We start from the raw sequence: 27,170 nt of genomic DNA, 5'->3' as shown, positions 1-27,170 counted from the left end.
GCGACTAATTCTCCCGGCGACTCGGCTCTCGGGAGCCAGCGACCGCGCCGGGGTCCGACCCACCTCGCCGCCCGCCTGCCAGCCTCCCGCCCGAGCGAAGAGCCGCAAACGCGTCGGGTGTCCTCCCAGACACAGGGAGCACAGCCCCAAAACCGCTCCGAAAGCGGCGCCTGGGAGAGCAAACGCTGCCGCCGGCCGCGAACCGGGGCGCAGAAAGTCACGGAGGCGGCCGCGAACTCCAGGGGACCGTGCGGGCCCCGCCTCCCGCCGGTGCCGAACTCCCCGGCGGCGACACGCAGCCCCGGAGCCGCGCACCTACGAGACGTCACGAGACAGCGCAGACCCCTGCGCCGCTCGCGCCCCTTCTCCAGCCGCCGCCGCTCCGCGTCCCCGCCCCGAGCCGGCGCGGCACGTGACCGGCGGGATGGGCGGGGCGAGGGCGCGCGGACGCGCCGTGCTGCGTCACGCCGGGCGCGCCCGCGCGGGAGGAAGCTGCGTCACGCGCGCCTGCCTGCCCCGGCCACGTGACGCTGACGCGCGGCGCCCCCTCCCGCCGCGGGCCGTTGTCGAGGGGAGGCCCCTCCCCCGCAGCGCGGTGGCGGCGGCGGCGCCGACCTGGGAGCGGAGCAGTCGGGCCGACGGCGGGGGAGGAGCTGGACTGACGTCCCGCGGGGCCGGGAGACGGCGAAGGGTGGGAGCCGGAACCGGGCGCGGCGGGGAGACGGGGGGGGTGGCGGCGCTGTTTACCGCCCCGTCACTCCCCCCTCCGCCCGGTACTGTCATGGCGACGGGGGAGGGGCCGTCACGTGAGCGGGGAGGCGGCGGGAGGGGGAGCCGGCCCGTGCCACGTGACCGCGGGGGACGCGCCGCGACGGCCCGTTCCCCTGTCACGTGGGGCGGGCTCCTTCCCCCCTCCCCTGCCCTCCCAGCGCCCCGCGCCTGGTTCCGGTCACGTGCCCGCCCCTGCCCGCCCCATGGCACCGGCGGCGGCCCGACCCCCGTAGCGCCTGCTCCCGCCCCGGGCCCCTCCCGCGCGGCCCGCCGGCAGCAGCCAGCACGCCGGCCCGGAGCAGGTCACCGCTACCGCCCGCACGGTAAGGAGCCCGCCGGCGCGGGGGACGGGGCGGCGGCGGCACCGGGCGCTCTGCGTGCGTGTGTGTGAGGGGTAGCGGGGCCTGATCCACCTCCTGGCCGCGTTGTACCGGCCCCGGCGGTTCCCTCCCCGGGTGCGGTGGGGCAGCGCCGGCCGGGGAGCGCTGCGGTGGTGCCGCGGCGGCCTTTGGCCTCCCGCTCTTCCTCCCTGCCCGTTCCTAGCTGCGGCGCCGGCGGCCGTTTAACGGCACTTTAAACCCCTGGTGGGGCCGGGGGTGCCGTGAGGGCACCGAGACCGAGAGGCACGGCGGCAGCCGCCGGTTTGAGCCTCCCGGGGAGGGGGGCGAGGGGAAGATGGCAGCGCTGCGCCGGCGGGATCGCGGCTTCAGGGGACCGGGCTTCACTCCAGCGTTTGGTCGCGGGTGCGGGCGGTAGACAAAGAGGTGCCCTCGCACCCAATTCCCGGGCCGCGGCCGCCTTCTGCCGGGGACAGGCAGTCGGACAGACACCCACCAGCGCTGTGCCGGGGATATGCGGGATGTCCTCGCACCCGCTTCACCCCGGGCAGAAACGCTGTGTGAAGCCTAGGTGATGGGCATCGCGGAGCAAGGCCAGCTTGACCCTTCAGCCAGGCTCAGGGGCACGAACTGTGGATTCTTTCACCTTGCTGCCATGCTCACCGGCGTCCAAGAGAAATGGCATTTCTCACACGTCTGCATTCTGCTGAGCTATATTCCTTTGACAGATCTGCTGCTGCCCCTCAGGGTGCTGCTCTGCCAGCTCCCAGCCCCACCCAGATATCCCTGGGCTGTGCAGCCGAACTGTTGGGGCCCAGCTGCATACCCGTGCCACTGCGGTTCAGTTTGGTCCATTAGCGTAGATATTCCACTGTTCCTTGCGGGGAGGGGAAACCTAGCAGCAACACCTGCATCAAGTCTGTCAGAGCTTGCCTGCCAGCTCAATCTTACCCTGACCAAATCAGGATTATTAAAATGTGTAAAGGTTTCCTTTATTTCTGCTTAGAACTCGATAAAACCACATGGGAAGAGACAGGAGTGAAACGCTTGTAATAGCATTCAGAACAGGTATTGTAAGGAGTAGAGGAGAGGTACCTGGTTTTAAAAGTGGTTAGGAAGAGTCATTGTGTTAGAGGAAGGATAACTGTTGGAATTTGACAGTATTTCCAGAAGCTGCTTTCAGTCCCACAGAACTAGAAGAGGAGGGGTTATAGGTGGGTAAGCAAAGAGGACCTTTTTGTTTGTTTGTTTTATGCCAACAGTGAAGCTTCCTGATAGACATTACCAGTTGTAAACTGCAGCTGAAATTAACATCCTCAAGACAGGCTTGATGACCAGTCATACTCCATGAGTTAGGGCTACTGATTGATCCAAGTGCTTTTCAGAACTATGAACCATCACTTCAGAAGCTCTGCTGCTGGAGAATTTAAAATAAACTGTGTCTGACCTTCCTTTTCTGGAAGATAACTTAAACCAGAGAAAGATCTGTCTTCCAAAATTTGCAGCTGAAGAGCTCTAATGCCACTTCTTTTAGCGGCAGATTAAAACTGTCACTTAAAGCTGTAAAATAACAGAATTTCTCCATATGCATGTTGCAGCTCTTGCCTCTTTGAGCAGCGGTGTCATCATCTGCAGTACTGATTCCTGGAAACTTCAGTTGTTAAATATAGAGGTTATGAGATTCAAGGAGGCTTGAGTAGACCATTGATGGCTCTCAGCTTTCTGCATAGTAAGCCTTAAGTGTCCAAAAAGAAAAGAAAATGACTGGTGTACTGTGTATGCTTAGCGATGACATAGCCTCTGCAGTTGGTAGGAGACCACCCGTACGCTTTTCTAGTAGCTAGGTGAGATTTCTATTTTAGAATTTTTCCTGTACTTCTTGTGACAAGAAGCCATCTTGTTTTCATTAGTGAAAGACGGTAACTTTCCTAAATCCTGTTTATTAATTTCTTTAAAAAATTCTTTCTGATGTACTGTTCAAAAGACAGCTCAGGGTTTTCTCCATTTTGGGTAATGCTTACTGTGCTTGTGAGTTTTATCATCCTACTGCCGCCGTAAATTATTGCATGAAAAAGGAAGCACAGCAGTGGCATAAATAAGAACAGCAGTGAGCTAGTGTATTCACCCTCCCAGAAGGTAGAATGAGCCACTTGTGGCATAATTGTGCATTCACAGATTGCACACTGCAGGGTACTGTGCTAGAAGCGCAGCAGTTGTAAAGGAGAATTTGCTAGCTGCCGATCGTTTTCTTCTGTAGTTGAAAGACTGGTTGTAGGTGGGTGAAATAGCATGGTAGAACAGCAAAGCAACTTGCATCAGAATGAGCCTGACTATGGAAATGCTTTCCTTTTTCTTTCTGTTCAGTACACGTTTAGTTCCTTTGCATCCTGTGGCTTGTTTCTACTGCATTGGATAATAATGACCTTAAAGGACTGTAAAGTAACAAAGGGAGGAAAAAAGTAAAAATCCTTAGTCTAGCATATGTTGAAATTTCTAGTGTATTAGAGTTTGTGGCTCACTGCCTTTTTCCAGTAAGGATAAGGTGCTGATGAGAGACTACAGACCTGCAACAGGAAACTCTACATAAAATGGTAGTGCGGATAGCACTGAGAGAGAATAATGCTGCTGGGGAGACTGTAATGGTTTGTGCTAGGAAGCTGTCCTGAAATCATGCCATGCAGTTTTCTTTGGGAGAGGAGTATTAGCAGGGCTGCCCTGAATGTGGCACAGCGTGTTCTAGTGACTGCTGCAGTGGTGCTCATGTGAACGCCACGTTCAGCTCAGCATCGCTGAAGTCTTTGGCAAAGCTTTGGATGACTGAAATGATGAAGGAGCAAAGCTTAAGTGCAGAGCCCTTTTGCTGTTAAGTCTTTCCATTTAGCAGTTTACCTAACTCATTTCAGAGATGAGCTTGCAAGACTTTCGCTGAAGAGAATGCTACGCTACTGTCCAGATTGTCAGAGTAAAATATCCTATAGTGCTTTTTTAAAGGAAAAAAAAAAAGTATGTGAATTTAAATGCTTAGAATTTATCATCTTTGTGAGAACTACTAGTAGTGCGATAGTTGATGCAGGTTGCTGTTCAAAGCAGGCCCCAGCAAATATTGCAAGTATTCTAAAACACGTGCAACCGGCCTATCAGAATTTGAAAATACTATTTTGCATATCACTAGAAAAGTTTATGATGTACAAAATAGAGCAATTAGACAGACTAAACATTTACAGCAAATGTAGTAAAGATGTAGTTTTTTGATAGATGTATAACAGTATTTTAATAGAATCTGGTCATACTTGCAGTGTCCTTAATCTGTTGAGAAATTTAAGGCTGTAGGGTGAACCTGTCCGCAGGAGTGATAGTGACTGCAGGCAAGAAGAATGCAGCAAGTATCAAAAGGCTTGTTGATGTGAGACTGGTGACAAAATTACCATTGTTTTGAAGTAGGTATAGCATTAATCCCTTGGACTTTGGGGGAGAGGGATAGGAAACTGGCCAGCTGGAATCAAGTGTACAAAACATTGTTCAAGCTTTGGGCAAAAACCACTACAATTAGGACAAGAGTGTAACTGGGCTACCTTATGTTTAGCACAGAGAACTGAAAATCCATGATTTTTCCCATACCTTGTATCCTTCCCTTTTCTGAAATGACTTAACATCTGCCATTCACGCTGAAGAAGGGAATTGCTGCCAAATGCCAGAGGAGATTTGGAATTTATGTCCTTGCTTAGCTTCAGTATTCTTCTGAACTTGAAAATCCAGTAAATTAATATGTGCTGGTTTTGTGTAGGAGAAGGGGCAACAGTGGCAGCTTCTGTGAGAAGCCACTAGAAGTTTCCCCTTTGTCCGGTGGACCTGGCTGGGTCTAGTGTGGACCCACTACTGACCAGGGCCTAGCTCATTGGCAGCAGTGATAACACTTCTGTGATAATGTATTTAAGAAGGGGAAAATAAAAAAAAAAAAATGAAGAAGCAGAAGCAAGGGCAGAGAGGGGAGGTGCGAACCTTGTGGGCCTTGCAGCCCTCACACTCTGGCCTCCCACTGGGCAGTTGTCTGGGGCCGGCCCGGCTGAGAGAAGTGAAGAGTGATGTGAAGAGAACCTGAGAGGCATCTGCCTGAGCCTGATTGTGAAGAATTTCTTGGGAGAGGAATGACTATGGATGCCAAGGTCAGTGAAGAAGGAGGGGGAGCGGTAATGTTGCTCCTGGCCGAGATTCCCCTGCAGTCTGTGGTGCAGCCCATGGTGAGGCTGGCTGTACCCCTGCAGCCCACAGAGGAGCAGAGATCCACCTGCAGGCCATGGAGGACCCCACGCCAGAGCAGGTGGATGCCCGAAGGAGACTGTGCCCCTGCACTGGGGCAGCTGTTCTGGAGGGACTGCACCCCGTGGAAAAGGACCCACACTGGAGTAGTTGGTGAAGGACTGTAGGCTGTGGGAGGGACCCCACCCTGGAGCAGGGGAGGAATGTGAGGAGTTCTTCCTCCGAGGAGGAAAGAGTGGCGGAAAGCAACCTGTGATGAACTGACCGTAACCCCCATTCCCTATTCCCTGCACTGTGCTGCTCGGGAGGGGGAAGGAGGTAGAGGTAATTTGAAATTAAGTTAAGCCCGGGAAGAGGGAGGGGTGGAGAGATGTTGGTTTTTGTTCTCTGTCTCGTTATCCTGCTTTGGTTTTGTTAATAATAATAAATAAATGGTTACGTCGAGTCTGTTTTGCCCGTAATAATAACTTGAATGATCTCTCCCTGTCCTTATCTCAAACCTCGAGGTTTTTGTTGTATTTTTCTCTTCTCCATTCTGTTCAAGAGTGGGGAGAGTGAGTGAAAAGCTTTGTAGCTTGGGCTCGAGCGTGGCTAAACTATGACAGAATACTAAAACAGGAAAAATTTGGTTATCAGTTGAAATGTAAGATTTGCAGATCTTTTATTGGAGTGAAAGCAATATCAGCAATATAATTAGATTAATTATTTAGGTAGCTGGCAGTATTTTGTTTTAATAAATATGCTGATTGCACTGACAGAGGGAGCATGTCTGGAATGTTTAAAAAATGATGTAGGCATTAATGAGTAATTATGGGTTGTAATGCTTTGGTATAGATAGGAATAGTGAAAGAGTTACAGTAAAAATAATTATACTAATCATCTCAACTGTGTGTTTTTAATAGCTCTTCATAGCCACAATGGCAACATCATCTGAAGAAGTGTTATTGATTGTAAAGAAGGTCCGTCAGAAGAAGCAGGATGGGGCTCTCTACCTTATGGCTGAAAGGATAGCATGGGCACCGGAAGGCAAAGACCGATTCACAGTCAGCCATATGTATGCAGACATAAAATGTAAGTGAACACTTCTCCTATTCCAACTTCAGTATGCAGTATTTCAGTAAACGTTTAAATACAACCCGAAGCTTATTTGCCATGAAACCCTGGTACGTAAGTTAGGAAGGCTGCAAAGGTCTGGAGCTTTGACTAGGTTATTCTATGTAGCAGCAGCGATCAGGACTGTGGTGAAGTATCACTAGTTTATTAAGGATGCTACTGCAGAACTTCTGTAGTCTTCAGATGTTTAAGTTTTACTGCATTTATTGTTAACTTTTGATAAACTTCTGCAATAAATTGAACAGAGAAATAATTATGCCATATGCTTGCAGAGAGAAGGGTGGGAGGAGGGTTGAGGAAGAGTATAGGATTTCAAGGGTCTAACACAGAAACTATTTGGCATGTCATCTGTTATATACATCTAAAGCATGTACGTATAAAGTGAACCTCACTGTTTTATTTTCATCCAGCAGACCGCAGCTTCAAAAGTGCTAGCTTCTGTAGCGTGGCCTAACTGGTAACGTTCCAAATAAGTGTTTGCTATTGCAAAAGCAGAGTACTTGCAAGTCGAAACTGAACAGTAAATGTCTATAGCATGCTGCATTTCTGGCTCCAATTAGTGCTCACGTTCCATGTGCTGTAATGCCAAAGAAGGAATAAAAAGAGTTGTATGCGTCACTTGGTAAAGGTTTAGTGATTATTGCTGTTTTAAGTCACATACAAGTGCTGCAGCATGATAAAAAAAATGTGTGTGATGAATCAGAACTAATATGCTGTTTTCTTAAATATGAATGTGTTAAGGAGTTTAAAAGCTCTGTTCACCTCTAATAAGCAACTTTGTGAAGGTTTTATTTAGGTATTTACTTAACTTAAGCAGCTTATATTTTAAATATGTACATGGAAGATGCTCTTTTTTTGTCATCTAAAGTTAAAAAAAAAGAGGGCAGTATTTATGAATTTGTAATAGGGATAATGATTTAGTGGTGACATGTGGTTCCTGTCTCCCACTTGCACTGGAGAAATGGGTAAGATTCCAAGTTAGTTCAGTGCCATTTGCAGTGCTACACTGAAGTCACTATAGCACAACAGTCCATAAACATAGTTGTTCAAGCCTTTGCTCCCTCTGGTTATGAGAAAGGAAGCAGGAGGTTAGGTTTTTCTTATGAATCATGAGGGTGTAATAGCACCTTGGAGGCACTGGTGATCGATTTTAGGTGTACTAGTGGCTAAATGTGTTGACAACACCACTTGAAACCAGCATACCTTTGCTGTCAACAGACATGCTGTTAACCGACCCTGCATCTGCTTTCTTACCACTTTTCTTCTGTGGGAACTGGTCCATCTGGAAAAACAAAAGGAGGTTACTTTTCAGTGGATCAGTTTCTTGGTTCAGCTTGCTGTACCAACGCTAACACTAGTACAAGAAAGGCAGCAGGAAGAAGTGTGAAGGGGGAATGAGTGTGACGGAAAGGCTGCTATGTTTCAGCAGCAGCTTGGATTGGTACCAGGTTAAAGTCTTGAGGTGATGACAGTCTAATTTGCAGCAGTTTTCTAATGGAGGATGTGGGGAAAGTGAAGATGAATCAAGCCTCCTGAGCAGTAGCTGAAGAATACTGAACAATAGGCTACTGGTGTCCATGTCTTGTGTTTTAGAGAGAACAAGGTGCAGGGTTCAAACTAATTTAAGGGAAAGACTCTATGTTCCACTTTCACAGCTGGAATTCACACACAGGATAATGGCATTTAATTGGATGAGGAGGATAACTGCCTATAAGCAAATACTCTAGGGAAAAGAGTTTCTTGTATAAGCTTACTGTCTGTTGCTAATTAATACTCTCTGTGTAATCTAGGCCAGAAAATCAGTCCAGAAGGTAAAGCTAAAATCCAGCTTCAGTTAGTATTGCATGCAGGGGACACAACCAACTTTCACTTCTCCAATGAAAGCACAGCAGTGAAGGAGCGAGATGCGGTAAAGGATCTTCTTCAACAACTGTTGCCGAAGTTCAAAAGGAAAGCTAATAAAGAACTTGAGGAGAAAAACAGGTAAAGGGAAAGAAGCATTAATTTTTTTGTTTTGTTTTGTTTTGTTTTTTAATTGTTACCTAACTGTAGTGTATTTCTGCTAGCAGTTGTTACTGCAACATTGTTAGTGATACAGCATTTGTTTCCATCGTAAAAATCTCCACTTTCAATTTAGAGGCAGTTCGTTGAGACTTGCATAACTGTAACATGTTGAGACTATACTTGTGTTCTCAGTGACATGTTCTTGAGGTGTAAAGGCAGCCAGCCCGGCTGCCACTCAGTCTTTGTTACCCATAGCTATGAGATGAAAGCACCCAACTGGCAGTCTGTCTCTTTAGTCTTCTTAAATATATTTGTATCAGTGTAGAAAAGGTGCTGAAATACTTTTTTTTTTTTCCCCAGAAGTTCTCACTTTCCTTGATTTGTGATTTTTTTTTTTTTTTTTTTTTTCCCCTTCCCTGCATAACCTCTTCTACCCAAATAATCTTTCCTGGTGTTTTGTGTACTCTACTAAATTGCTAGGTATTTTCACGAATCTCACTTGAGATGCAGTAGTTTGTTATTTGGCATACAGAATGTTTAGTCTAAAAAATGTTTAGAGAAGACATTAGGGACCTAAGTCTTTTTCCCAAAAAAACTTTTAAGATACGCTTCCATTCCTTTGAAATGTTTGTGTTAAACCAGTCCTTGTGGCCACAGAGCACCCTTCTCTGTCTCACCCCAGATAGATGAGTTTCACTTCATTCAAGCATCCACTGTGAATCCTGTAGCTACTAGCTTCCATTTCCAGAGACTGTTCTAGCTTTGAACTTAGGTAAGTTAAAGCTAGATTTTTCAAAACATAGGAGCATTGCTTCGTTGGACAGATCAGATCTTTAAAAAGAGTTTTCCCAGCAGAACAGCAAGAGCCCTTGTGCTGGAGCTCTGACACATCAAGGATTAACTGGTTCACGTACTGCAGCGACTACTATGGTCTACAGCAGTGCAGACTGCTTTGGGACTATTACCCTACAAGTTTCTGTATGCTGCATGCCTTATTTTTAACAGTACTGAGTACATGGGCAGTCTTAGCTCTGAATCTTTGTATCATTACATGGAGTTTTATGGTATTATGCTATGCAGTATTAAGAGCCTTTCTAGTTACAGAAGAGCCAGAATGTCTGCACATACTCAGTCATAGTCTGTTCTTTTGATGATTAGAAGTCCAAGTCTAGTGATGGGGCTTCCTTAGCTTAATTTGCAGCAGATGAGGCAAAATTTTCAACCTGTACTGGAAGGGTACTACATCCAGAGTTGCTGCAGCACTTCCTCCATTTATTGATATGTAGAGGTCCTGTATGTACCGAAATTCCAAGTTTTAAATTAGAATTATGGACTGCTTCCTGCTGCTACAATTTATAAGAATTGCCACTAATCCATATTTGTTCCAACAAGAAAAACTGGAAAAACCTTAGTGGTTAAAACATAATAGTGGTGTCTTGCCACAAAGTTTTCACATCCGCTTGACCCTACTTCATCCGTAGAGTAGCTACAGACTTTCATTTAGTCCAGATTGCAGTTTATCCATGTTCTTCCCTAGACTATGTAACATGTATACATGCTAAAGATTATTGAGGTTGTTGGCTGATTGTGAACGTGCATGCATGTTTCCCTGAAAATAGCCTAGTGGGTTTTAAATTAGGCATACGGCTGTATGAAAAGCTGCTTAAACATGAATTAACTGAAGTTTCAGGTGCATACATGCTTTGCATTTTGGGTAGTAAGAGTGATGGTAACTTCTGTAAACATGATTCCCTGGTGGAAGTAGTAACACTGAGTGTTTCTGTAGCACTTGTGCTGCATGTGATAGTTAAATGATGACGGTCCTACTGTCACCAACAGAAACAAACAACTCAGGGCAACTTGTGTTTTAAGGCATCTTATCACCAGATATTTGTAATCTGTTCTCTTGCACTAGAATAGAGACCTATAACTACTGAATTTTAAGATCTTAAACAAGAATTGGATAGCGCTGAAATCTCCTTTTTTTTTTTTTTTTTTTTTTTTTTGTCTCCCATGAGACCTTCGCTATGGAAGTTCAAGAAAATTCATTGTGCTTTTACAGTTCAGGAGACTCGAGTCCTGGACGTGCAAAGACACAAGACCACCACAGAATATTTTAGGACAAGATGTTAATCCCACATTAACTTTTTCATAGGCATTATTGTTTTCTAGTATTTCATGCTATCCTTAAACATTTTTTTAGTCCTTTCCTAAGTGTTTTGAGACAGATAGAGCTATTGAGATTGATTGTTTACACAGTCTTGTTAGGAATGCACAGCATTTTCAAAGAAAAGTTGGTTTCTCTTCCTTCTGTGAACTCATGTTAGTTATGGAAATATTATTGATCTATTCTGCAGCATTTCAATTCTGTTCAATACATTCTTTTACCAGAATGCTGCAAGAAGATCCTGTTTTGTTTCAGCTCTATAAAGACCTTGTTGTGAGCCAAGTAATCAGTGCTGAAGAATTCTGGGCCAACCGTTTAAGCCTGAATGCAGGGGATAATTCTGCAGCACCTAGTAAGCAGGATGTGGGCATCTCTGCAGCATTTCTGGTATGTTGAACCTCTAACTTAAAGGATTTTAGAGCAAACAAATTAGGGAAAGTGAGAGTTCTACTCATGTACTTTATTCCCATATACTTTAATGTTCTTTCCTGTTGCTCAATTTAACATTTCTCTGCATGTTAGTTAGACTATTGCAAGTGTAAAGGAGAAGAAAAGAAAAAAAGGTTTTGTGCAAATCTGCAACCTCGAAATTTTGTCAATTTATGTGAACTTTAAAGTGACAATAGGCGGATGTTGTTTATACTGCTGCTCTGCCTTCCATAAAACAGGAATAATGGTAAACTTAGAGTCGGTAGATACAGTGTATTAACATAGTAAGTTAAAAAGAGTATCTCTTGCAGCATTGACATGTGAAGCTGCAGACCCTTTCCACACAAGAGGTTTTATTCCCTTCCCCATTTTATTAAACCAGTACAAGCTTTCAGCTACTTGAAGAACAACTTGTATATATGAAAGCTTGTTTTATCTCTTTCCCCAACTTTCAGTTATGTAACCCATTTGTAGAAACCATGCTTCAGTAATCTCAATGTAGTCTGAAAGTAACCTAGGCACAATCTTCAGACTTCTCCCACAGAGACTTATTTCTACTTCTGCAACAAAATTCATACAGATTATGACTCTTTAGCTGGAATCCTGTTTCCACCTTTGTAGTGACTGTGCACACATCAAGGGTTTGGGAGGGAAAGAGGAGGTGGGAGTATTTTTATGACTTAGCTGCTATACAAACACTTGTTTTTTTCCCCCCTAGAAATACCTGGATCAGTTACTAAATGAATTTGATTGCTATGATTTCCTGTCTGCTGTTATTCGTGTACATTAACATTAAAAAAAAAAAAAACACCAACAAACCCAAACCTTCAAAACTGAACCTTTCTTAAAATAACTTGCCGTGTTTGTGTACTCTGCATTTGTGAAGAAGAAAACTTCATGTATTTGTGTGTCTTAGTTGAATGAAATAACTATCTGGCTTTGCTCTGAATGAATGTTTCTCTAGGAAGAAGGTAGTACAAATACTAAAGTTTACGTGCACAGGAAAAGGAAGAAAAGAAGGCAGCATATGCAATCATGTACTTTCCTGTTACTGTGAGCTGGACTGAGTGCTTGCTTGCTCCAGAGATCACTGAGATCTAACTTGCAAGTTCTGACTAAGGCTTACCCTCAGTTATTAAATTCAATGTTATTTACCAGTTACACTGTATAAGAAAATACGATGTAAGAGCCATAAATCCTTTTTGTCACTTCATTATCATAATGGATTATTCACTAGCTGCATTGTTGAATGAACAACAAAAAATTAGGCATATGCAGTTGTGGTGGTTTAGCCTGGATCACCACACAGTTTCTCACTCACCCTCCCCCTACCCAGCGGGACGGGGGAGAGAAATTGAGAAGAAAGGAAAACTCGTGGGTTGAGATAAAAACAGTTTACTAAAATACTAAAAACTACAAAAATAACAGAATATAAGGATATTAATATATACAAAATGAACAATGTACGATTTCTCACCACCCGATGTCTGAATGACCGACGCAGCCCGAGCAGCGATCACAGGAATGACACCGAGCAGCAAGCAAAGTGGGGAGAGCAAGCTAGCAAGGTAGAGGGAACGATGCCAGCAAGCAAGAGAGAGGAAAAGGATGCCAGGGGTGCTCAAATGGGTGCCGGAATGGAATGGATGCCCCTTCCCATGGGCAACCCCCACTTATATACTGAGCATGATTTTTATGGCATGGAATATTCTTTGGCCAGTTTGGATTAATTATTCTGCCTGTCTTTCGCCCAGCTTTCCACATCTGCATGTTAAACAAGACTTTAATGAGACTTGGAAAGCCAGACAGTGTCCTTGGTCTCATTAACAACAACTGGTATAATCAGAGTATTTTTATCAACATTCTTTGCATACGAACTCCAAAACACACTGGCTACTGAAAGGAAAATTAACTTCATCCCTGCCGAAACCAGGACAGCAGTAAACGTGTCTATTTTTACTTTGAAACAAGGATATACTAAACAAAGCATACCTTCTTTTGACTGATAGAGTGGTCTTTGCTTTTCATCTTCTAAAGCTTACAGTCTGCTTGTTGAATCGTCCCTTATATTCTATTCTATAAGTATCATAAAGTAATTAATGCATACTCTTTCATTTCTTGTTCCAAAAATACCTATTTATGATCAAATATGCTATGGATCATTGGAGGAAGAACATTATTTTATCTGCAGCAGAATTTGATTGCAAGATGCCAAGTTTTTTCCTTCCCTAGTTACAGAAGGCGTTCAGACATGACTGGTTTTCCTCCCTGTATGCTTTTTCTTAGGCTGATGTACGGCCTCAAACAGATGGCTGCAATGGTCTGAGGTACAATTTGACTTCAGATATCATTGAATCCATATTTCGAACATATCCTGCAGGTAAGAATAATGCTTTACATAATAAATACATGCATGTAATTTTTTTTTTTTTAACTAACTTATTATGGGAAGACTAGAATGGTAGTCTGAGTCTGGAAGTCTGAAAGACTAGATCCATTCTGAGAATAGCTAGAACTCTGGCAAATCGGACTTGTGTGTGCAATTCAAATTAGAGTATTTAGACTACTGTTAGGTGCATTTCTTTTCAAAGCATTAGCTAGCATTGCAGGGCATAAGAGTGCCTGTTTGCTCATGCTCTACTACGTTTAATCGGCATGAATGAAGGCAGCATTAGACAGAAAGCAAGTAAGCAAGCAAGGAAATTATAACGTAAAATACCATATTAGGATTTGCAGAACAGTTTCTAATCATTATGGTTTTTGTTCACAGTAAAAATGAAATATGCAGAAAATGTTCCACATAACATGACCGAGAGGGAATTCTGGACACGATTTTTTCAGTCTCATTATTTCCATCGGGACAGGCTCAATACAGGCTCAAAAGACCTCTTTGCAGAATGTGCCAAACTGGATGAAAAAGGTAAGCTTTTTGACTTTGTTTCTGTAGTAGGTTGCTAGAGTCTTAGCTACATCATAGAGCACAACACTCAAGAGGTATATCTAGTAAACCTAGTACAGCTGAAGCAAAGTTTTCATGTGTCTGTTTACTGGGCATCTTGTTTGTTGAACTGTAAAGTGCAAGCTACAGATTGTCATTGAAAGTTAGCTGTAGCTTTGCTTTTCTCAGCATGTTTGATAGTAAGTGCATTTCTTGAAACAAATGAGCCTTTGGAAAGTGGTAGCACTAGAAATACTCTTTATTACAACTCACACAACAGTAAATCTGTGATAAATTCTATGATATGCTAGCATGCTAGGTTGATTATGCTCTGCCATCAGTTACTATGGAATAATTTTGTTTACATAAGGCTTAGTTTTGTGGTATGTGTGCAATTTACAAGAGGTATAGCTTTTTGTTACAGATCAGTTTTTAGTATTAGACAAATTCGGGTCCTGTTTGGAGCTGCCATCACTGTTCTCTGTCAGGCTTTGAAATGCGAAATCTTCAAATATTATCTGACTTAAGTTTTTATTAATCTTTTGAGGTAGGTTTGTGATAATACAGAGATGTGGAGAGTTGAGATCAGTTAACACTATTCCTTAATACATATTGTGACTAATTAAAGCATTCTATTAAGAATCCACAACCTTTTGCAAGTAAAAGCTATCACCAGACATAAATGACCATTCTACCCAAGACAGGGCAGCAAAAGCAGTGCCAAAATTAGAAGAAACACAAAATGAATGCTTCCCAGTTCCCACTAATACAACTAATATAACTACATCTTCTTTTTTTTTTTTTTTTACCAAACAGTATTCAGTGATGTTTAGAAGTTGATGAAAACTACACTAATTAGTAAAATGATCCTTTACAATAGCTTTCCAAGTTTATTGCTTGTTTTAAGTGGAACTTCAAAAAGGGTTGGAAGTTTTAGTCACAGTGATATTTGGACATCTGCAGAACCTTTGTCTTCTCCTTTTAAAGGTTAAATATAATTAATAATCCCACAATTATTTCTGTTTGTTTAGATACAGTTTTTCATGGTTTTTTCTTTGTTTCATACAGGGTTAAAAACAATGGTGTCTCAAGGAGTAAAAAACCCTCTGATAGATTTAACAGCTTTGGAAGACAAAACATTAGATGAAGTAAGTAGTTAGCAAACCCCCTACCCCTCAATCTCCCTTTAGTTTCATTTAAGGAGAAAGTGGCTGCTTCTGTTAAGTTAACTACAAATGCTAATTCTAAAACTCTTAACTTACTAGGCTGCTGCAATGGTTGGGTAATCATCATTTGTACAGCTCTTTGTGTGTAAAGAAATGAAGACTGTGCCCATGGACCTGTATGCCTCAGTTGCCTGTCTTACTGTGCTGGGTATAAAAGCAGGACTTCCCTTTTTAAATAATTATTATTTCACTGAGATGTCTTTTTTTTTTCTAAAGTGGGCTTTCTGATTTCTTCCTACCTTTCACAAGCTATGACGCTGTACAGAAGAGTGGCACATAGCAGGAAAAAGTCTTTACATTTGTTTTCACTTTGTACATTGCTATTTCATCAATTCGGCTTAATTTTAAGGACACTTTATACAATTTTCTTTTAGCTTTAAATACTGTGTTTTGATAAAAATATGACTAACTTGAACTATTACCTGCCTCCAAATACAAATGGAAAGAATTGTTATAAATGCTGTACCACAGTGTGAAATAACTTGAAGATGGGTTTTTCTGCAGTTGACTTAACTTAAACCTTTGTGTTATAATTAATAATTCTGTTGCATTTCTAAGTCTAGTGGGTTTGTTTTTTTTTTTGTAAAAGTTGTACAAAGGTAACAGTCTGAAACTGTTCCAGGAGTTTAGGATGGGTATGTTTGAAGTGCTGTGCAAACTGCCCTACTTTGCTTTTGAGACTGCCTAACTGCAAGCATGAAACTGAGCATACGGTAAAGTAAATTGCATTCAGCCACCTGGTAACTGGGAAACAGTACCAACATTAAGGCTTGAGGTTTTTTGAATTCCTAGTGGTATTACATCCTCCTGACAGCTGTCATTTAGCCTGTGGGCTGCTGGTGTCCCACGTGTTAGAAAGAGGTCAGTAAAACAATTGCTAGTTCTTAATTGCCATCAATGCCTGTCTGTTTCGTACAGGTGATCCTTACATTTTTTTTAAAGCTAGTTCTGTTTTTACTTGTAACATATGCTCTTATAAAACTGTATGTTTAAGAATTTTTTTTTCTTCTCTCAGACACCTCTAAACTACCAAGTGTTAGCAGAATAAAGTAGTTTATGGAGAGTATTCAAAGACAGTGGTGGGGCAAGGTGGCAAAATACTGATTCAGATGATGATGCAGTATCACTCAGTAAAGTTCAGAGGAGGTGGCATGCAGGCTGCCTGACTCAATGGAAAACAGAATAATCCTTCTGGATTTGGGGCAGGAGGTAGCTAATGTTGTTTTCTTTGTAGGGCTATGGTGTTGCTTCTGTGGCCTCTACATCAAATGCTTCAAAATCTGCTAGAGAAAGTAGCAACGCTGCCATTATAAAACGCTTTAATCATCATAGTGCCATGGTCCTTGCAGCTGGCCTCCGGAAACAGTAAGTTTCAATGTTGTGTAAAAGCTTTTTCTGTAACAAATTTTAGCTCATTTCCAAAAGGAAAATACATCTTCAATTACCTATCCAACATTTTCTTTTAATTTTTATGAATGAAGTATTTTGCTCTAGAAATTAAAATACCATTAGGTTCCATTTTACTTTATAAAAGTTCTTCAGAGCTATCTTAGATGACAAATGCTATTTTTAGCTGAGTTGTTATCATACAAAGCAGATTAAAAAAAAAGGAAAGGATGCTTCTGCCTTAGTTCTTTAGCCCTGGTGAAGGCTGCAGAAGTATTCTGATTGCTGTGTGGAGAGGAGGTCTGGTACAGAGAGTTCCTATTGCCTGCCTTCCAGGAGCAGGTCTGCTGGGGCTTCCTGGGGTGGGGTGCATGGACATAAGTAAATGAGGAAGCAAAAGAATAGTGTGGCATGGGTGGATCAGACGAAAGATTCCTCCAGTGCAGTACCCTGCCCCTAACAAAAAAGATATGTCAGCTGTTTACATATATTTACAGTAAACATTGCAAATCACATCAAACACATTTCATGCCTCTTTTAAGAAGTGTAAAGTCTACTTTACAACTGGTTTATAGACAGCCACTCTAACCCAAATCCTACAGACGTTACCTGTGAGAGATCTTAATTAAATACTTTCTTCTGTCTAGCTGTGCTCCCTCATGTTGTTGTTCTTCTGTCTTGCACAAATTGAACAGTGGACCCTAAACAATCCTTTCTGGGTAATGTGTGTTTCTGTTTCTCAGTTCAGAAGGAGAGAAAAGAAACTTATTCTGAAACAGTAGTATCTCAGGGCTCCCATAGCTTGGCTAATACGTGGTTGGCATAAGTGTGTATGCAAAGCGTTTCTAATTTAGTAATGATTTTGCTGTATTCCACTTGCATTGTTGGCATGCTACTATTTCTGAAGAGAGAGAGAAGCACCTTCCCCTGCTGTTGAATTTCCCCCTTGACAAACAGAGTTATTTGAGGACTTGGTTCCTTCTATCTAGCTCAGCTTCTAAAAATGAAGACATAAGGGGAAAAAAGTTGATATACAGTATGTGAACATGCGTATAACATTTTTGAAGCAGATGTATTTGCTTTGTCTCTAGCTTGTATCTTAAATTTCCTGTGAGGTGAATTCTTCTTAATGCTGTTTCTCTATTTTAAGAGAAGCACAAAATGACCATTACAGTGAGACCAGCAGTACGGATGGAAACTCCAGGGATTCAGATTTCTTTCAGCCACCAATGAAAAAGGTATCAAGTTAGCTGATGCAATTCTCATTGAATGGAACTGGAAGCTCTGTCTCTCAAAGGACTGCTGAAGGTTCCTTACTTGTTTTATGATGCATCTAAAGTGATACTTATTTAGCTTTGCTTAGAAGTATATAGAATAAGACCCTAAGGGCCTGTAAGAAGCTTTGTACCTCTGTTAGTAAACAAAAATAAATCACATCTTGAGATATTGCTCTTTTTATCTCTTCAGTAGTGCCCAACAAAAGTAAAAAATTTCCAACGTGCTTCTGATTGGACCCAGAAATACGGTTCTTTCCATTCAGTGCAGTTCTATTTTTACACCCCTCCCCCTTCTTTTTTTTTTTTTCCTAAATGCCTGGAAACTTCTAGAGAACATCCATCTGAAAAGGGATATTGATGTTCAAGCACCAATATTAACTTATCAAGTGTATTGTTTGTAGAGGGGATGTTTAGACTCACACATGGCAGCCTTCATCTTGAGGTCAGAAGCTGAAGTGAGGTTAAACTGAAAGCGTAGTGACGCCTGGTACATGAAATACAGGGCAACAGCCTGTTTTAGACTAACCATAGCAGCTCACAAAGTAGAGAAGAGTACTGCAATTGCTACAAAACTGAATTCAATACTCTTGCTGTAGAGTTGACAGCCTAAAAAGAAAATGCCAAGGGGACTCAAAACTTGCATATACTGTAGAATACATTTGTTGTTAAATATTGAGGTAGTCAACAGCTTTGACTTTCTTGAAAGCTGCAATTTTTACTGGGGAGTATATAATATGCCAGGACTAGAATAAATGTGATGAAATGAGTGAAAGACTAGCACGAGAGTAAGACAGTTCAAAAGTAGTTTTCTCCGTGTACAAAGTCTGGTATCACTGTGCTGTTACCTCTCACCGCTAATGCTCTAGCTCTGCTGTCACCAATTAATATTATGGTTTTAGTCTTACACTCTTGTACTCCAGCCATTAAATCATTACTGTTTCTGCTAATCTGGAGATAGATGGACATAAATAGCATAAAGAGTGATCCATGCATAGCAGAACACTTTTTGGAAGTGGCAAGGACTGCAAGCTTGGGCAAGAATCTGCAAAAACATGATAGTGCTTCCAAATTGCACACTTTAAACAATATTGGGCACTGGTCCCTCTGGAGGGTAAACATGAACCATTCCACACTTTGATTTTCTTTAAGGTTTAAGCAACCCTTCTGCTCAAACTCGATGAATGGAAAAAAGCACTAGATGCGTCAAATTGTGTCATGTTAGTAATGTGTGTAATTATTTGGCTTATTTTAGGTGAAACTGCAGGAGTCCATAGAATATGAAGATTTAGCAAAGAATAATAGCATCAAAACTATTGCACTAAACTTAAAGAAGTCTGATAGGTAAGTTAACAAAATACACATGGCTATTTCAGCATATTCAATCTAACAGGTCTCTTATCACAGCCTGCACAGAATCAGCTGATTTAGTCCCTACTGTGCCACACTCAAGTGTGGTATGCTAGATTTGGAAACCTAATATGAACTTCTGCATAAACCAACTTCCAAGTAATGCCCATTTAAATTTGTGTTTTGATTTCATGTTGATTTTCAGCAATTTAAGTCTCTGTAAGCCTACTCAAAGGGCTTTGGCATGTAATTTATGTGTAAGTCTAACAGACTTATATTCAGAGTTCAGCACTTTGTTGCAGCTTACAGTGGAAAAATATGTGCTACATGTGAAAATGTATATGATTCCAAGGAAAATCCACTCCTAGACTAAAAAAGTACAGTTGGGATAGTTTGGACTGATCACTGGTCTAGTGTTTTTGTAGTAATAGTCATCTTATTTTCTAGACTTTTGAGTTTGAGAACCATAGATGTTACTTCAGAAAAGGAGTGATATCACAGGAAAGGGAACAGTTCCAAATGTGCACCTAACTTCATTTAGTTAGTTTCAGTCGAAAGTGGTGTGAATTCCTCCATTCTAATGATATTCCCAGAACTAGGTGGCACAGATAGCTTTTCATTAGCAACATGATGCTTGCAGATTCAACAATAGCAGCTCTTCTCTTACATTGCTGCTGTATCATCCCTAACCCAAGCTCTTCCCATGTGGCAATGTATTTTATGTTGTCAGTAAATGAGATTTAGTTGTAGCATCAACAGTTGCAAAGCATCTAAAATTGGAAACATTTTAAGAACTGTCCACTGAGTTTGGCCTCTGTTTTACCAAAACTCGTATTAATTCACTTTTCTCTTTCCTTTTTCACCTCACAGGTATTATCATGGTCCAACTCCAATTCAATCACAGCAATATGCAACCAGTCAGGATATAATTAACTCTTTTCATAGTATTAGGCAGGAAATGGAAGCATATGTACCCAAACTAACTCAGGTATGAAAGAATACTCAGAAAAAAATTCCCTTCTTCGTATCAGCAACTTTCTTTCAACATAATTTTGCATCTCATATCTACTGCAACTTTAATTTTTCAAGGTGGACCTCATTATGTCCAACAGTTTTATGATATTCAATTTATTTTACAACTTCAGGCAATACCTTTTAAGCTATTGGGTTTAAAATCTAAACAATAGGAAACTGAGTCATTGCTGATATTCAGAGTTGTATTCTACTGTTACCTTGTTCTTTTGAGGAAATGGTAAAGGTATAAAGTAGTAAAGCAGGACAGTCATGCAACATGAAGCACAGGCTGATATTATTAATCCCACTCCCTGAAATTTAGGATGTAATGGTCTTAGGAGGTCATAATGAGCAGGTTTAGAACTAAACGGGTCCTTTGCTGCTAAATGCACTTGGGTAGATGTAGATCTCGCTGTGGGCTGCACAGAAGCTCTGTCCTGACAACTGGAGGGCAGCATAACCATGTAGCCAATCTTCCCAGCTAATATCTGAACTTCCCCTGTTAGTAAACCTAGATTTGTCCCTAAGTAAAGCAGCCACAACTGTGAATGTGTCACATTTCTGTATAGTAATTCTCTGTCTCATTTCAGAGTAGCTGCACAGCCAGTTCACATACTAGGTAATGAAAAGATTTGTTTGTCCATGATTAACTGGAGAGCTTTCACTGAGAACATGAGCTATAGCACTTAAAGGCACTGTGTGTAGTTCTGGAGGAGAGGAGACTCTTCATCAGAACTTCCACTGTTATCTGCTCAACTGTATCTTTGCCATTGGAGTTCAAATACAACTTATTTTTAAATTGTGTTGGAAAAAGTGATCTGAAATACTTTTTCCCCTCTCTCCCTTTAGGTTCTTTCAAGTGGTGATGCCGCTAGCACTATTGCAGTCCTGTCACCTGGAGGAGCACTTATGCAGGGTGGAACACAGCAAGCCATAAACCGTAAGGATTTAGGATGTATAGTACTTTAATCATGTCTTACTGCATTATACAGCAATACTTGGCTTGCTGTTTCATCTCGCTCTTAGAATATGTTACAGTGATAAAGGAAATTATGGAAATATGTAGCTGGATTACATATGTACTGGGTTACAGCAACAAAAGAAAAGCAACCACCCAGCCACACCATGAGAGTGGTACTGGCTATACCAGTGCTGAGGCAAGTGAATGAAAGAAAATTTTAGAGAGCAAGTGATGAGGGATTTACTTGCTACTAAGTCCTATTACAGATAATGGATTTTCTTGTTCAGCATTTCTCTTTTCTGATTATTTTTTTCTGGATTTTAGAAAATAAAGGCATACTCTGGGAAAGCTCTAAAGAGGTGAGGTCTAGATAATTGTCTGGAACTAGGCTTTTTGCAGCTTGCATTTAAGATCCACAGCTTACTGTGAAAAAGGACAACTTTCTTGTAGACTGCAAGGGCAAAACAGACAACCCCTCCTCACATCTCCATTCAAACACCTGTTTCCCTGTTGTCACGTTCCTGACAATTAGAGTTCCTTTCTCTTTAGTCTTACAGCAGATGAATCCGTATTCTCACAAGGCAGGGTTTATGACAGTTTTCCAGTTTAAGTTATGTTACTTGGTCTGAAGAGCAGCAGAAACTAATTCAGACAGCTGAAAAAGCAAGTATGAATTCTTCATGGTACTGCAAGAAAAGGATCCAGCAATCAGAGTTTCTTATCCATCCCAGTTGACATACTGGGTGCTCCACTTCTTTGAGCCTGACCGACGCTTTTTTTTTTTTTTTTTAAACAGCCTCATCCTAGAGTTCACTATTCACTGTTCAGTTCACTGTGCTCCTGTCATCCTCAATAACTGCTTGTGCTTTTTGTCTTTGGTTTTTATTATAGTGGTTCCTTCCCTGTTCTGGAGCCCTGTTGCCCTTTCTTCTTTAAGAAGAAAAAACTGTATCTGGCATACAGTTCCTTGTTCCTGCCTGGATTTTTCATCATCCACATACTGTGACTGTATTCTCATTGTCACTGTAAGAGAGAGTGAAAAGCTTGCAGTATCCACCACACAGTGTTTAGCACTGTCCTGTGAAGAGAACAAGTTGCTGGTCCCAGAAGCAGTACTGCCACACTGCTAGAACAATACAAATGTACTGCTTCTAATCCTGGATTAAGTTTGGTGTCCATTCTTTGCCAGGCCTAGATCTCACTATATAAAATACAAGCTTCCAAGTATATAGCTATAAATAGCCATGTCCTGATCTAATACTGCTGGTAGTCTTACTTCAGATGTAGGTATCTCAGTGTTCCGTCCCAGCCAACTTTTCTGTGATTCTAGTAGAAATGCATATTGCTGAACTCCTTCATTAGCTGTACATTCTCATTTCTTATATGATAGTTTTGAGTGATGTGACCAAATCTTTTTCCTGTTGCAGAGATGGTGCCAAATGATGTTCAGTCTGAACTAAAACACTTGTACGTGGCAGTAGGGGAACTGCTACGACACTTCTGGTCCTGCTTTCCTGTTAACACACCATTCCTAGAAGAAAAGGTAAGGTGCAGCTTCCTAGTGTGGCTCTAGTTATGATGTGGCCAGATCATGGTTTAGAATGACTGTCATTAACTTGAAGAACTAATACACATGCTTTAAGTGAGTGCAGCAGGTACTCATCCCTAGAACTGAAGGTCACAAAACAGTATAAAACATCACTTTCATCAGTTCTGCTTGTGCTGATGGTTAAAATCATCCTTGTCCCTGCTAGCCTGTTAGCTCGCTTCAGGAACAGTTGCTGTAAGCTAGTTTCAGACAGAATGGTCAGCTGTATTCCAGCTGCAGATTTTCCATTGCCAGTTTAAAACAATCTACAGCCCCCGTTCCCCAGCTCTAAGACATAACCTCTATAGTGACAGTTGCAAGAAAGTTTTCCTTATTCTTTTATCCACTGCAAAAATCACTCGGTCATAGCGTCAGAACATACACTGCTTTCTAGAACAAAGTTGCCTTCAAGAAGAGATTCCTGTCTACGACCAGGTACATGATTGTAACTGTTTTTCTGTCACTGTTCTTTGACCTCACATGGACCACAGAGATAAAAATTTGCATTCAGATATGTTGGATTTTCTGCTGCAAAATGTGGTCTGAAAATCCATGGTACATCTTTGCTTCAAGCAAAAAAAGAAGCTTTTGTGAATATCTTGTCTATAGTATTTACTGACAAAGTACTAAGGATCACAGTGGCACGCTGCACTTTCAGTCATATTGCACTTGCCTCAAAAATAAATACACTCAAGAATTGTTAGAGTGGTATTTAATACCTTTTCTTCTTCAAACTATACATACTTTAAGTAGCCCCTAGAATTAGTTACGAGGTGTTTTGCTGGAGAGGAGTTTGTTAAAGGAAATGAAACTTCTGTTCAAGTGATTGTAATGCTGGTTTCTGTCTCTCAGGTTGTGAAAATGAGGAGCAACTTGGAAAGATTTCAGGTTACAAAGCTCTGCCCATTCCAAGAAAAGATTCGGAGACAGTATTTAAGCACAAATGTAAGGGGAAAATACTCTTTAATTACCTGGGTGCATATTAATAATTTGAATCATAATTGTCAGAGGATGGTGGCTTTGTTACTTCTTATCCTAGGGCATTTTATTTTTTTTTGTTAACTAGGAAATGCGGTACACAGTTAAGCATGTCCCTGTGTAACTTGCTGAATAATACCAGAAACTGTCAAGAGCCATAATTAGAAATTACCCAAGTGAGGCAACAGGAAGGGGAAGTCATGTTCCATTTTTCACTTCCACCCTTCCACCTTAGCAATTTCAAAACTGTCTCCCACCATGTCACACTTGAAGTGGTCACAGGCTAACTACTGGAACAGACAGCACAATCAAGTGTCACCTCCCTGGTGACCTTCTCTGCTTAGTGGCTCTCTGATCTGCTCCCTCTGCAGACACATTGCAGTAGAGCCTCAAGGTCCTTTCTGTCTTTATCTGGCATACCTCTTTGATCTTAGTGAGATTACTCGTAGTGAATAAAAGGAAGAATCCAACTGAGTATCTGATTAACACATTTTTTTTTTCTCCCTTAATGTTTCAGTTGGTAAGTCATATAGAAGAGATGTTGCAGACGGCCTACAATAAGTTCCACACGTGGCAGTCCCGGCGTATGCTGAAGAAGACGTGAAAGTGCATGCTGTACAGGTTTGAGAGCAAAATCTGCAATAGGTATAGGAGTACAACCTAGCATATGTGCAGATCTTATAGTTGTTGCAGGAAGACCTGCAAGCTGTGGACTTCTGGAAACGATGCTAACTGAACTTGCACATTTTTGAAAAAGAACTGAGATTAAACTTGAAAACTAGGGAGAAAAACAAGGAAGAACCAAAACAGAAGAGCTGAGGCGCAAGAATATTTAAAAGACACTGTTTACTGCAGTTACTCAGGAACTGCTTTTGATTTGCCTAAAGAGCTGCTTTCAGAAATAAAAAATTTAAAGAGGGTGTATTAATAAAATCTGTTTTTCTGTCTAATTTTTTTTTAAGAAGCGTATGGCACAGGGTAGAACTCAAAAGTTTTTCTTCACTGGATTCTGACATTTTATTGAATTCTGTTTGTACTTTCTGCAACAGTTTAACGATGATATTTTAAAATACAGCTGAGACTTTTTGCTTCAGACATCTGGGAGAGTGTAGCTGTCGGAAGACAAGCTTCTGCTATATGTTTCCCCACCAATTGGAAGCAAAAGACATTGCACTGAAAGCTGTTTATGGTCTGGAGTCCCTAAAGGCAAATGGTGGCAAACTTTTGCCTGAAGTCTTGGATTTTTATGCAGAACTTTTTCAGCCATCAGTTTTGCATGTTTTCCTTTGAGTGCAAGGGTGTGCTACTGCAATCTTTTTTTAACGGTGGCATTTGTTCTGAGGAGAATGCATTTTAAAAAATGAAGTTAAATAAAGTTTCTTACAAAATAAGTCATTTATTTTCAATTCTTAGACATTTTTTATTTCTTCTCCTAAATCTGTTTTCCTTCACTCTTCCCTTTTGACTGTTACACTATTTTTGGCGAATTGATAATCATTGCAAAGAGAAAAATGTGTTATTTACACAGTGTCCATAGATATTGGGAATCTGTGCCATACTTTTGTTCCAAATAGAATCAGTTCACGGTTTCAGACCAACTTGTCTTGTATTAAATGTGACTTAAATGCAAAGTAAACCTGTTTTCTATAATATATGCAGTTTAATGACATCCTTGTATTTTGTTGTCATCTTGACTGTACTAAAGCCGACTTATGGGCTACTGAACTTTTTTACTTCTGACTAAACGTGACTGTTACAGTTAAGATGCATTTACTACAAAGACAAATCAGAGTGACAATATGTATTCAAAGCAAGCACAGCAGTGTTCAGTACGGCAGAAGAAATTCCCATTAGCCTGCATGATGGCTTAATACTAGATTTTGCCGCCATTGGTATGATGCTAAAACATGATAGTATGATGTTGGGTGGAGAATTCTTGCAAATTCCTGCAGAAGAAATGATGTATTTGTATAGCCAAGTCTGTGCTTGTTCTGTGCTGCTGCTCCATTTATGCAAGAGGGATTTTTTCTTTAACTGATGCGTGGAAGTCGGCAGCTTCTTTTTACCCAGTGTTTTTGGATTTTTGTATTATGCTAATATTTTGGTAAAAGCTGAGTTTCAGTTAAATGTCACTGTCTACACCAAAATTCTCTTTGGAAATGTATGCATATTGTTAAGCCTAGTTTCCCTGTCTGCTTTTGCAGATAGATGCATGATACCTGCTCTGTGATGTTAATGTGGTTCTGCTACAAGAAATGACAGGGGTCAACGAGAGATGCCCATTATTTTTGATGGTGTGAAAATGTCGCTAGAAATAAACAGCATTTGGGGGATGAGGTGCACATCTTGTCAAGAGTTACCTCTTATGATAAATAAACTGTTTCTCTAAAATTTAGGCTTAGGGTATGGCCTAATCCTGTTTTAAGTGCAGGCAGCTCCCAGAAATAAAGGGTAGGTTTTTTCTCCCCCACTCCAGTGCATTTGATCTAGCAATTCTGTGGCCAAATTTCAACTATTTAGTGAAAGATATAACACCTTTCATTGTATCAGAGGGCTAGGTTCAAGAAAATATATCTGACTTAGATTCAGGCACAGACAGAATATGAACAACGCATTTGAGTATTAGACTGCAAGGCTTAATTTAAAAAATGAAGCACCAGGCTTTATTTAAAAAAAAATCAGAGGCGTGTTTTGAACATGGAACTAATTCACTTTTGATTTGAATCAGTATTTAGTGTTCCTGGAAACACTGGGCAAAATGCTTAGCACAGTGGAAAGGTTTCATTGCATCACAAGAGCATTCTACAGTTCAAAGGACTGTTGTTAATAATCATTATGGGGGATGGTGTTGCAATAGCTTTAAGTTGTTATAGCGATACCAGGCTATCGAAATGTACCTTAATTAACAGAACTGGAGGGGGGAAGAGGACTATGATTCAACAGCTTTGCCTAGAGACTGTACAGGCAAGGCTGCTATGCACTTCATACTGCTTTTTCAGGTATTGTGGCAATAAGGCACAGGCCCCTCCTAAAGTAAGGGAGGTAAACTAAATATTCTTTCTTCTACATGGTGTTCCCCTTTTCTGTAGCATGGTCCAAACCCCAGATTCATTCCTTAAGTTTTGAAACTGAAACATCATGTATTATATTACTATTGGAATCTTTATACTGACTTGTATTTTTAATGAGAATTCATAAAACTTGTATCATTGGCATTGATCTAAGATTTGTAGAATAAATCCTACTGAATTCTAAAGTCAAGTCTTCTCTAATGCTTAGGCTATGTTTTCTGATGTTCAATTAAATCCCAAACAGGCTCCATTCAGGTCTAAATTGAGACCCCTGTGTATAGCGCTAGCTCAGCTGTCCATGCTGG

General features: G+C 41.4%; 1 protein-coding gene across 3 annotated transcripts; it reads left to right on the top strand.

The window, feature by feature from the left end:
• The first annotated feature begins 772 nt into the window (after positions 1 to 772).
• Positions 773 to 25,189, top strand: GTF2H1 (general transcription factor IIH subunit 1). Of its 3 annotated transcripts, none has more exons than XM_086748491.1 (15): positions 773 to 1,094; positions 6,269 to 6,437; positions 8,270 to 8,462; positions 10,875 to 11,037; positions 13,366 to 13,459; positions 13,850 to 13,999; positions 15,086 to 15,165; positions 16,478 to 16,608; positions 17,780 to 17,867; positions 19,159 to 19,247; positions 20,124 to 20,241; positions 21,117 to 21,207; positions 22,656 to 22,771; positions 23,669 to 23,761; positions 24,312 to 25,189. In XM_086748491.1, the coding sequence occupies exons 2-15, from the start codon at positions 6,284 to 6,286 to the stop codon at positions 24,396 to 24,398; spliced, it is 1,647 nt and encodes a 548-aa protein (XP_086604617.1). In that variant the 5' UTR covers positions 773 to 1,094; positions 6,269 to 6,283; the 3' UTR covers positions 24,399 to 25,189. The 3 variants fall into 3 exon arrangements, with proteins under 3 accessions (XP_086604617.1, XP_086604616.1, XP_086604619.1); XM_086748490.1 differs by lacking the exon at positions 773 to 1,094 and adding an exon at positions 4,558 to 5,690; XM_086748493.1 differs by lacking the exons at positions 773 to 1,094; positions 23,669 to 23,761 and adding an exon at positions 4,558 to 5,690.
• Positions 25,190 to 27,170: the final 1,981 nt, after the last annotated feature.

The sequence above is a fragment of the Chlamydotis macqueenii genome, chromosome 5, assembly GCF_036417535.1.
Source record: "Chlamydotis macqueenii isolate bChlMac1 chromosome 5, bChlMac1.mat, whole genome shotgun sequence".
Taxonomy (NCBI): domain Eukaryota; kingdom Metazoa; phylum Chordata; class Aves; order Otidiformes; family Otididae; genus Chlamydotis; species Chlamydotis macqueenii.
The sequence above is the reverse complement of the archived record's forward strand: the minus strand, read 5'-3'. Positions and strand labels throughout refer to the sequence as shown.

Coding starts and splice junctions, on each gene's coding strand:
- GTF2H1 (XM_086748491.1), top strand. CDS start 6,284: ATGGCAACATCATCTGAAGAAGTGTTATTGATTGTAAAGAAGGTCCGT. Junction 6,438..8,269: donor TATGTATGCAGACATAAAAT/GTAAGTGAACAC, acceptor TGTGTAATCTAG/GCCAGAAAATCAGTCCAGAA. Junction 15,166..16,477: donor AAGACAAAACATTAGATGAA/GTAAGTAGTTAG, acceptor TTTTCTTTGTAG/GGCTATGGTGTTGCTTCTGT.